Source organism: Hyperolius riggenbachi, chromosome 11, assembly GCF_040937935.1.
Source record: "Hyperolius riggenbachi isolate aHypRig1 chromosome 11, aHypRig1.pri, whole genome shotgun sequence".
NCBI classification, from domain to species: domain Eukaryota; kingdom Metazoa; phylum Chordata; class Amphibia; order Anura; family Hyperoliidae; genus Hyperolius; species Hyperolius riggenbachi.
The window spans coordinates 82,035,252-82,047,941 of NC_090656.1; the positions used below are offsets into that span (position 1 = coordinate 82,035,252).

Sequence of the window (12,690 nt, forward strand, 5' to 3'; positions counted from 1 at the left end):
TAATCTGCACCAGACCAACGACTCCCCTTCTCGCAGATTTGGGGATCCCCCCCATTCCCCGTGCTCCTGTCTGCATTATGCTGAGGCATCTATAGGGGATTGGTACCGAGGGGCCCTAGCTGAGACGTGGGACTAGTTGAGCCTAAACAGACCACTATGGTACAATGTAATATACTCAACATAATTCTCCTGATGTATAATGAATTGCTCGCCCCCCTCACCTACAGTACAGTAGACTAAAGGTATATATGTTGCCTAATGCACTCTGTCATACTCACTGGGTTGGTCACATCTGGCTGCACAGATGGAACTACCCATGTATAGTTTCCTCTCCGGATATTAGTAATGTAGTATACCCACTCACTCAATTCACATTCAGTATGGTTAACTGTACCATAGATACCAAACATCCATGCCCATTTCCGTGCGGGGGCAGCCCACCCCTGTTGGACGCCTACACAGAGATCGGCCGGGAGAGTACAACTTCATATACTGTGTATACAGCTAACTGTACCAGATACTATATACTGTCATATATCTGATATATGGCATGTCTGAAGCCTATATACATGATATAAGCCAGCACCACATACCTTTGGTAATGACCCCCCTACTCCTCCCTTCCCCACCCCCCATTCCCTCCCCCCCCCCCTCTCCCTCTGTATTACCCCCCCCCCCCCACACACACACAAAAAATATACAAGTATGAAGCACAAGCCGTACCCCCAGAAAGACAACTGGGTGTAGTTGGGTGGCGGACCTCTACCTTGGCCACTACCGCCCCCCCCCCCCCCCTCTTAAGAGGTTTTCTTTTTAGGTTTAAGTTAGACTGTTCCAGTCCTATTTTGGGACTGAAGGCTCTTTGAAATACAGTTTAGTTAAGGGATCTTAGACATCTGGATGATTGTGGTTCCTCTCCAGGATGTAGGGTGGGGGTTTGTTGGGATGTATTGTTGTAAGTTAACTGTTCTATGCTATCTCTCTTTTTTCCTTCTTTTCCTCTCTTGGCCTGCCTGCCCCCTGCCTGGGCTCCCCCCCCTCCCCCCGCTCCCCTCTGATGGAGATGTCGGGCATGATTTCCTATTTTATACTCTTTTATTAATATATGCTACTTAAATGTCTGCAGTCAAACTACTATCTTGGAATGTAAGGGGTCTAGGCTCCAAAATAAAAAGAACACTGGTTACTAACTTCTTAAAGCAACACTCACCTCATATATGTTTCTTGCAGGAAACACACCTTACAGGAGGGAAGATTTTAGCGCTTAAAAAGCCGTGGGTAGCACATGCATATCATGCCACATACTCATCCTACTCCAGAGGAGCCTCAATTCTTATTAGCAAGACTTTACCTTTCCAGCTACACGAAATTAAAATAGACCCTGGGGGCAGGTATATAATTCTAAATGCTACCATAGAACAAGAGCAATTTACACTGGTGAACGTCTACCTGCCACCTCCGGCAGATATCTCTATCCTTGATAAAATAATTACTATCACTGCACAAATGCCATCTAAAAAATTAATCCTTTGTGGGGACTTTAATCTTATTCATGATCCACTTATAGACAGACTCAAGCCCTCTAGTAAGGACACGCTAATATTTAGACACTGGCTAGATGCATACAAATTGACAGATGTTTGGAGGTGGAAACACCCTGGTACTATGGCTTATTCTTGCCACTCGGCTTCTTATGGCACTCTCTCACGGATTGATTTAGCCCTTGCCTCAGACGAAATGCTCTCCCTGGTTAAAGCCTCTTCCTTTCTGCCTAGAGGCATTTCAGACCACGCACCTTTGGAAGTAATATTCCAGGGGGGTATGAAACAGGGGGATAAGGTATGGAGATTATCTCCTCATTGGATAATTGACCCTACAATAGATGACATCATTAAAAGACAAATCAGGCACTATTGGGAGGAAAATAGGGCATCCACTACACCTCAATTTATATGGGATGCTAATAAGGCCGTTTTAAGAGGGCATTACGCAGGGGCCATAAAAGTCGCTAGAGATCAGGTGTACGCCTCACTACAATAGAGGGAAAAAATTGCTACAGACCTGGAAGCAGAGTTTATTACTACTAAGAATACTACAACGTATAACAAATGGCAAACGGCATTACAAAACCTAGAACTCTATAGAATAGATACCACTAAAAAGAGCATGCTAGACCTAAGACAAAAGATATTTGAGCACGGAGACCGTGCTGGGAAAATGCTAGCCTGGCTTTCTAGGGACTTTAGGAGTATGACCATCATACCACAAATATCCTCTGACTCTTGTAACCACATTACTGATCCAGTAGAAATTAATAAAACCTTTTTCCAATTCTACTCCGAACTATACTCTAGCCGTCTTCAAAAATCGGCAGAGACCTTAGATAATTATCTAGAAGCAATAGAACTACCTACACTGTCCACAGAAGACGCTGAGGTACTTGAGGCTCCAATTGCCCTTGATGAAGTGATTAATGCCATAGCCAGTATGCAGACTGGCAAAACCCCAGGCCTGGACGGTTTCCCCGTAGAATATTACAAGCAGTACTCTAAACTAATAGCTCCTAAACTAAAAACTACACTCCAACGTTCATTCGAGACGAACTCCCTACCACCTTCTATGACACAAGCCCTAATAATAGTAATTCCCAAACCAGGGAAAGACCCCAGTAAATGCTCCTCATACAGGCCAATCTCCCTCCTGAACACGGACGCAAAGATTCTAGCCAAAATTCTAGCCACTAGACTACATTTACATATCCTCAAGCTGATACACCATGACCAGTCAGGCTTTATGCCTGGTAAAGGCACTGACATCAACATTCGTAGGCTGCTGACCAATATTGTCGCCTCTCACTCTAATGTGGGCCAGAGAGTAATAGCGTCACTAGACGCTGAAAAAGCTTTCGATTCAGTTGAATGGGATTATTTGTGGGCGGTGCTACGTAGATTCGGGTTTGGTACCAACTTCATTAAGTGGATCCAATTACTCTACGATTCCCCCAAAGCTAAAATCAAAACAGGGAACACAATTTCGCAGTTCTTCTATCTGCGGAGGGGTACCAGACAGGGCTGCCCCCTGTCACCAGGCCTATTTGCATTGGCCATGGAGCCTATTGCAGCTAAGACTAGACAATGCACCCTGGTGAGGGGACTATCGATTGGCAACCTACACGAGAAAATATCTCTTTATGCAGATGACGTACTTCTCTACCTAAATGACCCCCATTCCTCTTTGGATGCAGCACTCCTTCTGTTTGAGAAATTCGGAGATATGTCCGGTATTAAAATCAACTGGGATAAATAACTACTGTTCCCTATAGATGCTGCACCCAACCCACCACTTAGACTAAACTCTCCGCTATCAACAGTAAACCAATTCAAGTACTTAGGAATTCAAGTGACCAGTGACCTCACCACATACCAGAACCTTAACATAGATCCGGTCATTCACCAACTTGAATCCAGGTGCGCAGTTTGGAACAAACTTCCACTCACACTGATAGGAAGGATTAACCTTCTTAAAATGATTTTCCTACCTAAGTTTACATACCTCTTCCGCCAATGCCCTGTCTGGCTCCCCTCTGCCCTCTTTAAGAAAATTGACAAAATTATTCTTACTTTTATCTGGGCAGGAAAGCAACCCCGAATAGCACTAGATGTACTGCAGCTCCCTAAATCTAGAGGTGGACTGGCCCTTCCGCATCTCCAAAAATACTATTGGGCCTCTCTTCTTGTCACTATTAGATGGTGGTTTTCGCAAGAAGTCACAAACCCAGCAGTGAATGCAGAGGCGGCAATATAGGGCTCCTACGAACAGCTTACTAATTTACCCTACAGGGGCCCTAAAGCCAACCCCCAAACTACGCTACTCATGACAACTACATGGAAGGCATGGAAAGCAGCTAGAACCTCCTTCATAGCTCCTGGCACAATCTCTCCTTTCACGCCTCTTTGGGGCAACCCTTCTCTTCAGCACTTTACTACCATTCCTGACCCAATCATATGGGCAAGATATGGTATAAAAACATATCTCACATACAGCATGAAAAATCTATACATACCTTTAATACACTTATGGCCCAATGCGATCTCCCAAATAAATACTTATTCCGATATTTGCAGCTCCACCACGCGTACAGATCACATTTTTGGCTCTCAGCCACCAGATCTGCAAACGGATAAGATAGAAAAACTCCTATTGACCGAAAATCTTCCAAAGACCCTTTCTGTCATTTACGCAGAATTATCAGACGCTAACAACCCTAAATTGGTAAAATGCTACCGGAAGTGGAGGGCTGACATCCCCTCCCTTAGCGATAAGGAATGGGATATAATCTTAGAGGAACTCCCCTCAACAGTGATATCCGCAAGTGACCAACTTATTCAAATAAAATTCCTACATAGGATATACCTTACCCCTGCACGACTACACAGGATGAATCCTACCCATTCTGACAGCTGCTGGAGATGTGTGGTACACAGGGGAGATTTTGTCCACATATTCTGGTCCTGCCCCACAATTATTCCTTTCTGGAAAAACATACTCTCAATCATCAATGCTCTATTGATGTCCCTATGGACATGATTTTATTACTCCTGGGCAAACTAGAAACGGTCAATATTTCGAGACATAAGCAAATACTGCTTAAAATATTATGCTTTCAAGCAAGGAAAGAAATATTAAAGTTTTGGAAAAAGGCCTCCATTCCAACGGTTGGCACTTGGGCCAAATCAATTAATAGTGCTTTACCACTATATAGAACTACCTATTTAAATAGGAAATGTCCAAAAAAATTTAATAAAGTGTGGGGTGTATGGGAGGATAGGATCCTAGATCCTACTAATGACAAATTTATTCCTATTACTGACTAAATAACTCTTGGGTGGGTTGGGGGCGGGGTGGGTGGTGGGCTGGGGATGGGCGGGCAAACTTTATTTTCATTCTCTTTTCCTCTCTTCCTCTCTTTCTTCCTTACGGGCCAAGCATCTGCAGAAGCTCCTCAATCAAGGCCCGCCTCTGTCTTCTCCTTTCAGTGCGAGCTGCTTCTCCCGCTCGCTGATATTTGTGCTTGATATGTGTTACTGGGACTATATTGTCATACTTACCACTGGCTGAATACCATGTTATATTATAGTCCAGTGCATTATACTACTATGCATAATACGATGTTGTAACTGTTATTATGGAGGAAGTATGCTTGCACCGTCTATTACTCTTTCTCTTGGTTGTGTAAACTTTAACAAAATCAATAAAAATTACCTGTTAAAAAAAAAAATATCCCACTGGAAAGTGAGAATTATGTGTACAAAGTCAAGGTATAAACATGGACTCGAAAAGCTCAGTCAAGACATATATACATAGTGGTATCCTATATTGTATATAGCTTAGAGAATAAGATTCTTGTTTTGATCCATTCAGTTGTGTTTAGCTATTTACACATGCAGAAAGGTGGTGGTGGTGGGGGGTGGGGGGGCGGGGGGGGGATTACTGAGCAGTCTGAATTTTACAAAGCTCGCTAAAAAAGCATTATGTTTAAACAAAGATTACTAATCGGTGTGCAGGTTTTTAACATCCTAAACATTCAGTCAGAAAACTGAAATGTAAAAATGATTTTGGATATCTAAGGTTAAATTACAAAATTACTTGTGTATTACTGATGTGTGCTGTAGGAATTTTCTTTAACAAAAGTGGAAATGCACTTTTAAGACCACTCCTGCTTGATATTACTTGTAATCAAAGTTGAGATCTTAAAATTGCTTGCCTACTTTTGTGAACTACATTTTCCACCTCCACATGTAGGCACATTGTATCTAGTGTAATGCAGATTGTAGGAAATAAAGCCTGGCATCCGTTTTTCGTCCTGCTTTGTGTCAGTCACACCAGCTGCAGCAGCAAGCACATATGAACATGAATTAGCAGTCTACCACTTTACTTTTACACAGTTATTTGCTTATCATACTAATTTCTATCTGAATTTGCCTAGTTCTGATTTGAATTTAGGTGGTCTTTGAAATGTTTTAAATGTGGGTCACCCGATGGTTGCCATTTTTTCAGAGTAGATAAATGCAGAGTTGTGCGTGGCACTTATCTAGGCATACCTATAATTAAGCTGCCTGTATATTTGGGCTCAGGGTAAAGCCAAAAGTCCCGGCGGTGTTAATTATTATTCCCCCTCCAAGTCGCCGTGGACACAGTGGAAATACGTAATTCGGCTATTGCAGGTGGCTCAATTACAATGCATTTATAGTAATTTGGGCTCCGTCTTTTGATGTCACCCAAATTACTGTCTGAGCGCTGATTTAGCCGTAATTCTGGCCTATGGCTGCTTTTATTTGCTTCGCTTATTCAGAGCACAGTTCGTTCAGTACTCAGATTGCTTAGAAATACAATTTACTGTTCTAAAACCGCTCAGTTCAGACTTGTTTTCCCACACAACAAGTTCAGAAATAAGGGAAACATTCCCAAATATTTTGTCCAAAGTTGACTGCTGTTATGGGAGCAGTAGAGTCACTTGTATTTTAACCAATTCATGCCATGGGCTGAAGAGTTCAAATGGGCGCATGCATGAGTGTGCCCTTTAGCGGGATAGTTAAGGTTTTAGAAATATATGCCCTATTTGCACTTGGGCTGGATTCACAATGGTACGATGCATAACCCACGCGTTAAAATGTGTGTTAACTGCAATGGAGACTGGACATTGACGTTAATTCAGAGCCTGTGTGCAGTGAGTGAGAATAACGCGTTCCATTACAACACAGAGATGTGAACAGGTCCATAGAATATACATTCACTGAGTTGACATGCAGAATTGTTCTGCAACACAATTGAGCACTGTGAATTAGCCCTAAAGGTGCACAAATTGGACATCTATAAACTTCTATTCTCAGGAAGTGGTTAAAGTAAATCCGTATCATCAGAAATATGAAGGTTATGATTGCTGACCTACTATTTAGGTATAAGCTACCTGACTTTCTTTCTTGGAGTTAGGATGAACTGATTGTAGGGTGAACTGAAACAGTAATTTTACTAACCCAACATTACAAAAACCTTTGCATATTAGTGGTATGTAATATTTTTCTATGTGGCTGGAATAACAGTTTAACACTTTTTCCAGGATTTATGGATGAGCTGAAATGGTAATTTAAATACTGTAGCAATACACTACATACAGTGGGATGCAAAAGTTTGAGCAATCTTGTTAATCATCATGATTTTCCTGTATAAATCATTGGTTGTTACGATAAAAAATGTCAGTTAAATATATCATATAGGAGACATACACAGTGATATTTGAGAAGTGAAATGAAGTTTATTTGATTTACAGAAAGTGTGCAATAATTGTTTAAATAAAATTAGGCCGGTGCATACATTTGGGCACTGTTGTCATTCTATTGATTCCAAAACATTTAGAACTAGTAGAACTCAAATTGGCTTGGTAAGCTCAGTGACCCCTGACCTACATACACAGTTGACTACAGTTATGAGAGAGAGTATTTAAGGGGGTCAGTTGTAAGTTTCCCTCCTTTTAATTTTCTCTGAAAAGTAGCAACATGGGGTCTCAAAACAACTCTCAAATGACCTAAAAACAAAGATTGTTCACCATCATGGTTTAGGGGAAGGATACAGAAAGCTGTCTCAGAGATTTCAGCTGTCAGTTTCTACAGTTTTGAACATATTGAGGAAATGGAAGTTCACATACTCAGTTCAAGTTAAGGTTCGAAGTGGCAGATCAAGAAGAGTCTCAGATAGACAGAAGCGACAAATGGTGAGAACAGTCAGTCAACCCACAGACCAGCACCAAAGACCTACAACATCATCTTGCTGCAGATGGAGGCACTGTGCATCATTCATTGTCATCAAAAAAGAGAGACACCGGGCACCTTCCGTCCTTATTGTTTTGTGCAGTGAATCCATATGGCTTGTCAGTACTGGCAACATGCCAACAGAGTGCGTCCATCTGTCGGCATGTATGATGGTGGTGTGGGGGTGCCGGGCACCAGTTGGGGCTGTGCATCGTTCAACCATTTTGCACACTTTACAAAAACTACTGGAATGGCCACCTCAGTCCCAAGACCTGAATATAATTGAAAATCTGTGGTCTGAGTTAGAGAGCTGTCCATGCTTGGAAAAATGTAAAGATATGAAACCGAGAGCCCAATATAGTGCAGTACGTCTGGATAAAAATGGTAAAAGACAAAACAACGACAAGTAATATACTCACAAGTCTGGGTCACCACTAAGGTAACCACTGGAAGTGCGGGTGGGGAGAATTGTAACCTGACCCCACTCAGGTATTAAGAAGTCGCTCTCTGTAGACAGGAGAAAATGGGGATGTACCCCTCCACCAAGGGTGGACTAGATCAATGAATGATGTGTGATAACAGAGGCGCCAAATTTAGAGTAAAATTATTAAAAACAGTTTAAAAGGAGGGATGTTGGTGGTTACCACTCTCAGGTATATAATGACCAGCCAATGAGTCGTTATATATAAACAATATAATTTATTATGAGATCTCCAGGCAAACAACGCGTTTCATGGGTCAAAAGCCCGCTTCATCAGGCAATCAATTTGGAGATGCACGAAGCTGTATCAATAATCGGGCCCAGCGCCAACTGTGACGAGAGAAGGGACGGGGGCAGGGACCGGAGCTATGCAGGAGGCGGGGGAGCAGCTGAGACTGACACTACAGATGTAAACACAGCCTCACAGCACGGCTGTGATTTATGAGGGATTGCAGAGTGCAGGGGGACCTTAGTGGGGTTTGGGATAGCAACAGAGGCTGGGCTGTATAGGCAGATCCAACCTCTGTATACAGATAACATTCTTTAAACACACCTCGGGTTCTCTTTAAGGATGCATAGTATAATTTGTGAATGAAAATGGAATTTCTCCTAAAGCTTTATCCACACCAAGCCCGCACAGCTCTTTTACATAAACGCTCTATTTCGTTCAATGCAAAAATAGTACAAAAATCACATAAACATGCTACAGCCCACTGTTTCGAGCCTCCCTGGATCTTGTTCATGGCACACAGCACTAGCGCAGGACGCTATTGTGGCTGGAACGCGATGAAAGCAACGCATGGCTCGGGCGCGCATGCACAGTTGCCGTTGACTTGCAAGTCACTGGTGGTGGGTGAAAAGAGGATCGTGGAGGACCGGCGCGGGACAGGAAGGCTGCAAGGGGCTGGCAGAAGCCCCAGGTAAGTAAAACCCTTTTTTTTTCCCAGTTCCGCTTTAAAGAGAATCTGTACTCTAAAATTCTTACAATAAAATGCATACCATTCTATTCATTATGTTCTCCTGGGCCCCTCTGTGCTGTTTCTGCCACTCCCTGCTGCAATCCTGGCTTGTAATTGCCAGTTTTAGGCAGTGTTCACAAACAAAAAACATGGCTGGTAACCAGCATGTGATAGGCTAAGAGAAGCTCAGTCTGTGACTCATACAGAGCCTGGAGGGGGCGTGGAGAGGGTGTGTATAACTTCTACCTATTACAGCAGAGCAGCACATTCCTGCCTAAACCGAGAAAGCTGAGAAAGCAAAAAAGATTAGATTATATAACAGAGATAATACAGCCACTGTGCAACTAGGAAAGGCTGCAGTAAGACAGACCACATTAGAACAGGTATAGGAACTTATAGGATAGAAGAAAAAAGTCTGAAAATTTTGTTACAGCGTCTCTTTAAGTTTCCGTGACAGGTGAATCCCTGCACATCCTGGTCATTTGAGTGCTGCCCTGCCTCTCTTTCTGGACCCTTCCTAAAGCTTTAACTCTTTTATACCAAAATCTATGGACAAAGCCTCATGAATATCCTGATATGAGATGTGTGGCCCTATGTCCCATGTGTTTATTGTACATCATTTACATGTTCATTCTGCATCATTTGTGTTACACATCATTTATGTCTTCATGTTTTTATTGTACAGCATAAAGTAATTTTATCTATATTTTGCAGATGGAGAGATTGCTAGTGACACAATTTTTCTCATGCATTGCTTACGACTGATTGGCGATTCCATTTCTGTTGAAATGGCGTACATGATGCAGTCGGCCTGCTGCAATCAGATACCACCGGAGAAAGTGGCCGGAAATATCTTAAGAGAAATGATTGCCAACGATTTGTAAGCCTGAATTTTTTTTTTTTTTTTTTTACCTTTGTTAATGCTTTGACCGTATTTCAAAATAATCGGATGAATTTAGAATTTGTCAATGGCATAAATCCTTAAAGTGTTGGTATACTTATATTTATGTGTGGTTAAAATAGGAGCAATATACGGTGACCTCTGGCATATACAGTATAGGATGTTCCACTATGCCTACATTGATAATAACTATTAATTGTGTACTTTGTTTCGCTGACGTTTCCTACAGAATTTTACACAGTAAGGGCCCTTTTCCAATAGCTGCGTTTCTGGCAAAAACGCAAAACGCATGCGTTTGCTGATACTGAAATGTAGCCTGTTTAAAATAAGAATCTTGGGTGGCCTTTTCCACTGCTGCATTCTGATTTTTTTTTTAAAAACGTGAACGCATGTCTGCGCGATTATGATGTGTTTTGCCTTTCAATGTAAAGTATAGGAATGCATGAAAAACACATAGACATGCGTTTTGTATTGATTTAACCACTAGTATCTATTTTCAAGACAACCCTTGCCACTTGCCATTCAGGAAAACGCAAACGCACATCAAAATGTGGAAAAAACGCAAATGCGTGCGTTTTGTAGTGGAAAAGGGCCCTGAAACCTCGTTTCCATGCCTGTGATTTTATCAGTGGTTTTGAAAACACAGTGCGATCCACAGGGACATCAGAAATAGCATAGACTATATCGTCTGATGTTTCCATCCATGGGTGCCACACCTCTGGAGTGTTACATTACAGGGAGAAGGCCCCATACCGGGGGCTAACAAATAAGGGGCTTTCTTGAAATTAAAAAAAAATCTATGTATGAAATACACATATGGCTGCACTGATAAAGTAGGACTTTTGTTACATCTATGAAATATTCACATCAATACTTGTTTTTACACTAAATTGCACATATTATCTATGCATCTAACCCAGTTATGAACTACTTAACACCGATAGTGATGCCTGATGTATCGCAACCGCACTGTTGCCTCCTCAGAGGTCTATGACCATACTGTTGTAAAAAAGATCCCACCTGTAAATCACTATGAAACAAAATATGAATACCGTATATACGTAATTACAAGTCGACCTCGTGTGTAAGACGACTCCAATATTTAAACCTCTTAAGCTGGTACTTTTTATTGACTCAAGTATTAGTCTACCTAGCAAAGTTAATAACTGCACTTGGGGCTCAGGAGGGGTTAATTACTGCACTGCATACAGTATTGCAGCCATTATCCCCTCCTGTCCCTTAAAGGGAAGATCCACGCTGGAAATATAAAACAAACCGCACTTACCTGGGGCTTCTTCCAGCTCTTGGCAGTCTATCTGTGCCCTCGTAGCAGCTCCTGCATCTCCCGGTGTCCATCGGTGAAGAAGCTGAGCTTGCCAGGTCGGCTTCCGGTGTGCTCCACGGCGTGGGTCACGTGGTGTACGTGACGTCATGGGGTCTCTACTGCTATAGCCCTTTCCTTGTTAATTGTTGTGGCCAGAACTTTCACACCTGTGTTTTCTTGGAATTTCCTTTCCTCAAAGTATCACTTACCACAGGGGTAAATTGCTGCAAATGGGAATGTCACATACACATTACTCAAATGTGCTCAGTGTTGCCCGTGACTCGTGTATAATTCAACCTAAATTTCTAGACTTATACTTGAGTATATACAATACATCTGTTTTTGCAAATGTGTTTACATTTTGTTTGATAGCGATTTATAGGTGGGATGTTTTCACTAATGTTTTTATGATGGGTATATCTCATCATAGGCCTCTGAGGAAGGGGCAGTAGGGGTGTGAAAAGTCTGTCAGGCATTAGTATCTACACCTGGACATGATGCATTGATTATACATGTAATTTGATGTACAAACAAGTTATATGTATGAGCATATTGTATGGAATTTTTATGATTTTTTTTTAATAAGAGAATGTATTCAGTCATAAATTTGTGTTTTATCTAAGTACGTTGATTTTACCATATAAAAGTCCGGTATTAAAGCACAATTGCGGCATGTGCTTCTGCTTTGGAAGCACTTTGGGTGTTGAGCTCTCCAGCCATTTTGACTCTTTACCATTACAGAGGTGGAGAGTGGATTGCTTTAATGGTTCTGGACACTGATCTTCATTTTTATTTTTTTCCTCTGTAGAGAGAATGTTCTGGAAGATATTCATAATAAACTACAAGACATCAGAAATCCCTTTCAGGCTATTAATTATTTGCTTCGGGAGATGGATTATGAGACGTCTGTGGACATCGATCAGAGCATGGATCTTGGTTGGTTTTATAATTGTACACTGCAAACCCCACCAGAGTAATCATAGCGTGTGTCAGAATTTTGTATTCTGAGGCTCAGAAATGTTTGCTTTACATTGTTGTTTCAAGTCATATCTTCTAAGTATTGAATACGTTGTACAAGACAGAGGTCCTTCTAGTATAAATTGTGTTAAGCCTTCATGTGGAAGACAGAGTAAAAAGATTTTTACTTTGAATGGAACTAAAGTAACTTTACAGGTGGCACAATTCACAAAAATGTGTTATTCCTTATTTCCTGTACATTT

General features: G+C 41.7%; 1 protein-coding gene across 2 annotated transcripts in view; it reads left to right on the forward strand.

The window, feature by feature from the left end:
* The window catches only part of NUP160 (nucleoporin 160), a 106,187-nt gene that overhangs the window by 48,577 nt on the left and 44,920 nt on the right, over positions 1–12,690 (forward strand). For both annotated transcript variants that reach the window (XM_068261083.1, XM_068261084.1), the window contains exons 15-16: positions 9,960–10,125; positions 12,279–12,406. In XM_068261083.1, the coding sequence (XP_068117184.1) occupies positions 9,960–10,125; positions 12,279–12,406 (294 nt within the window). The remainder of the gene's footprint in view (positions 1–9,959; positions 10,126–12,278; positions 12,407–12,690) is intronic.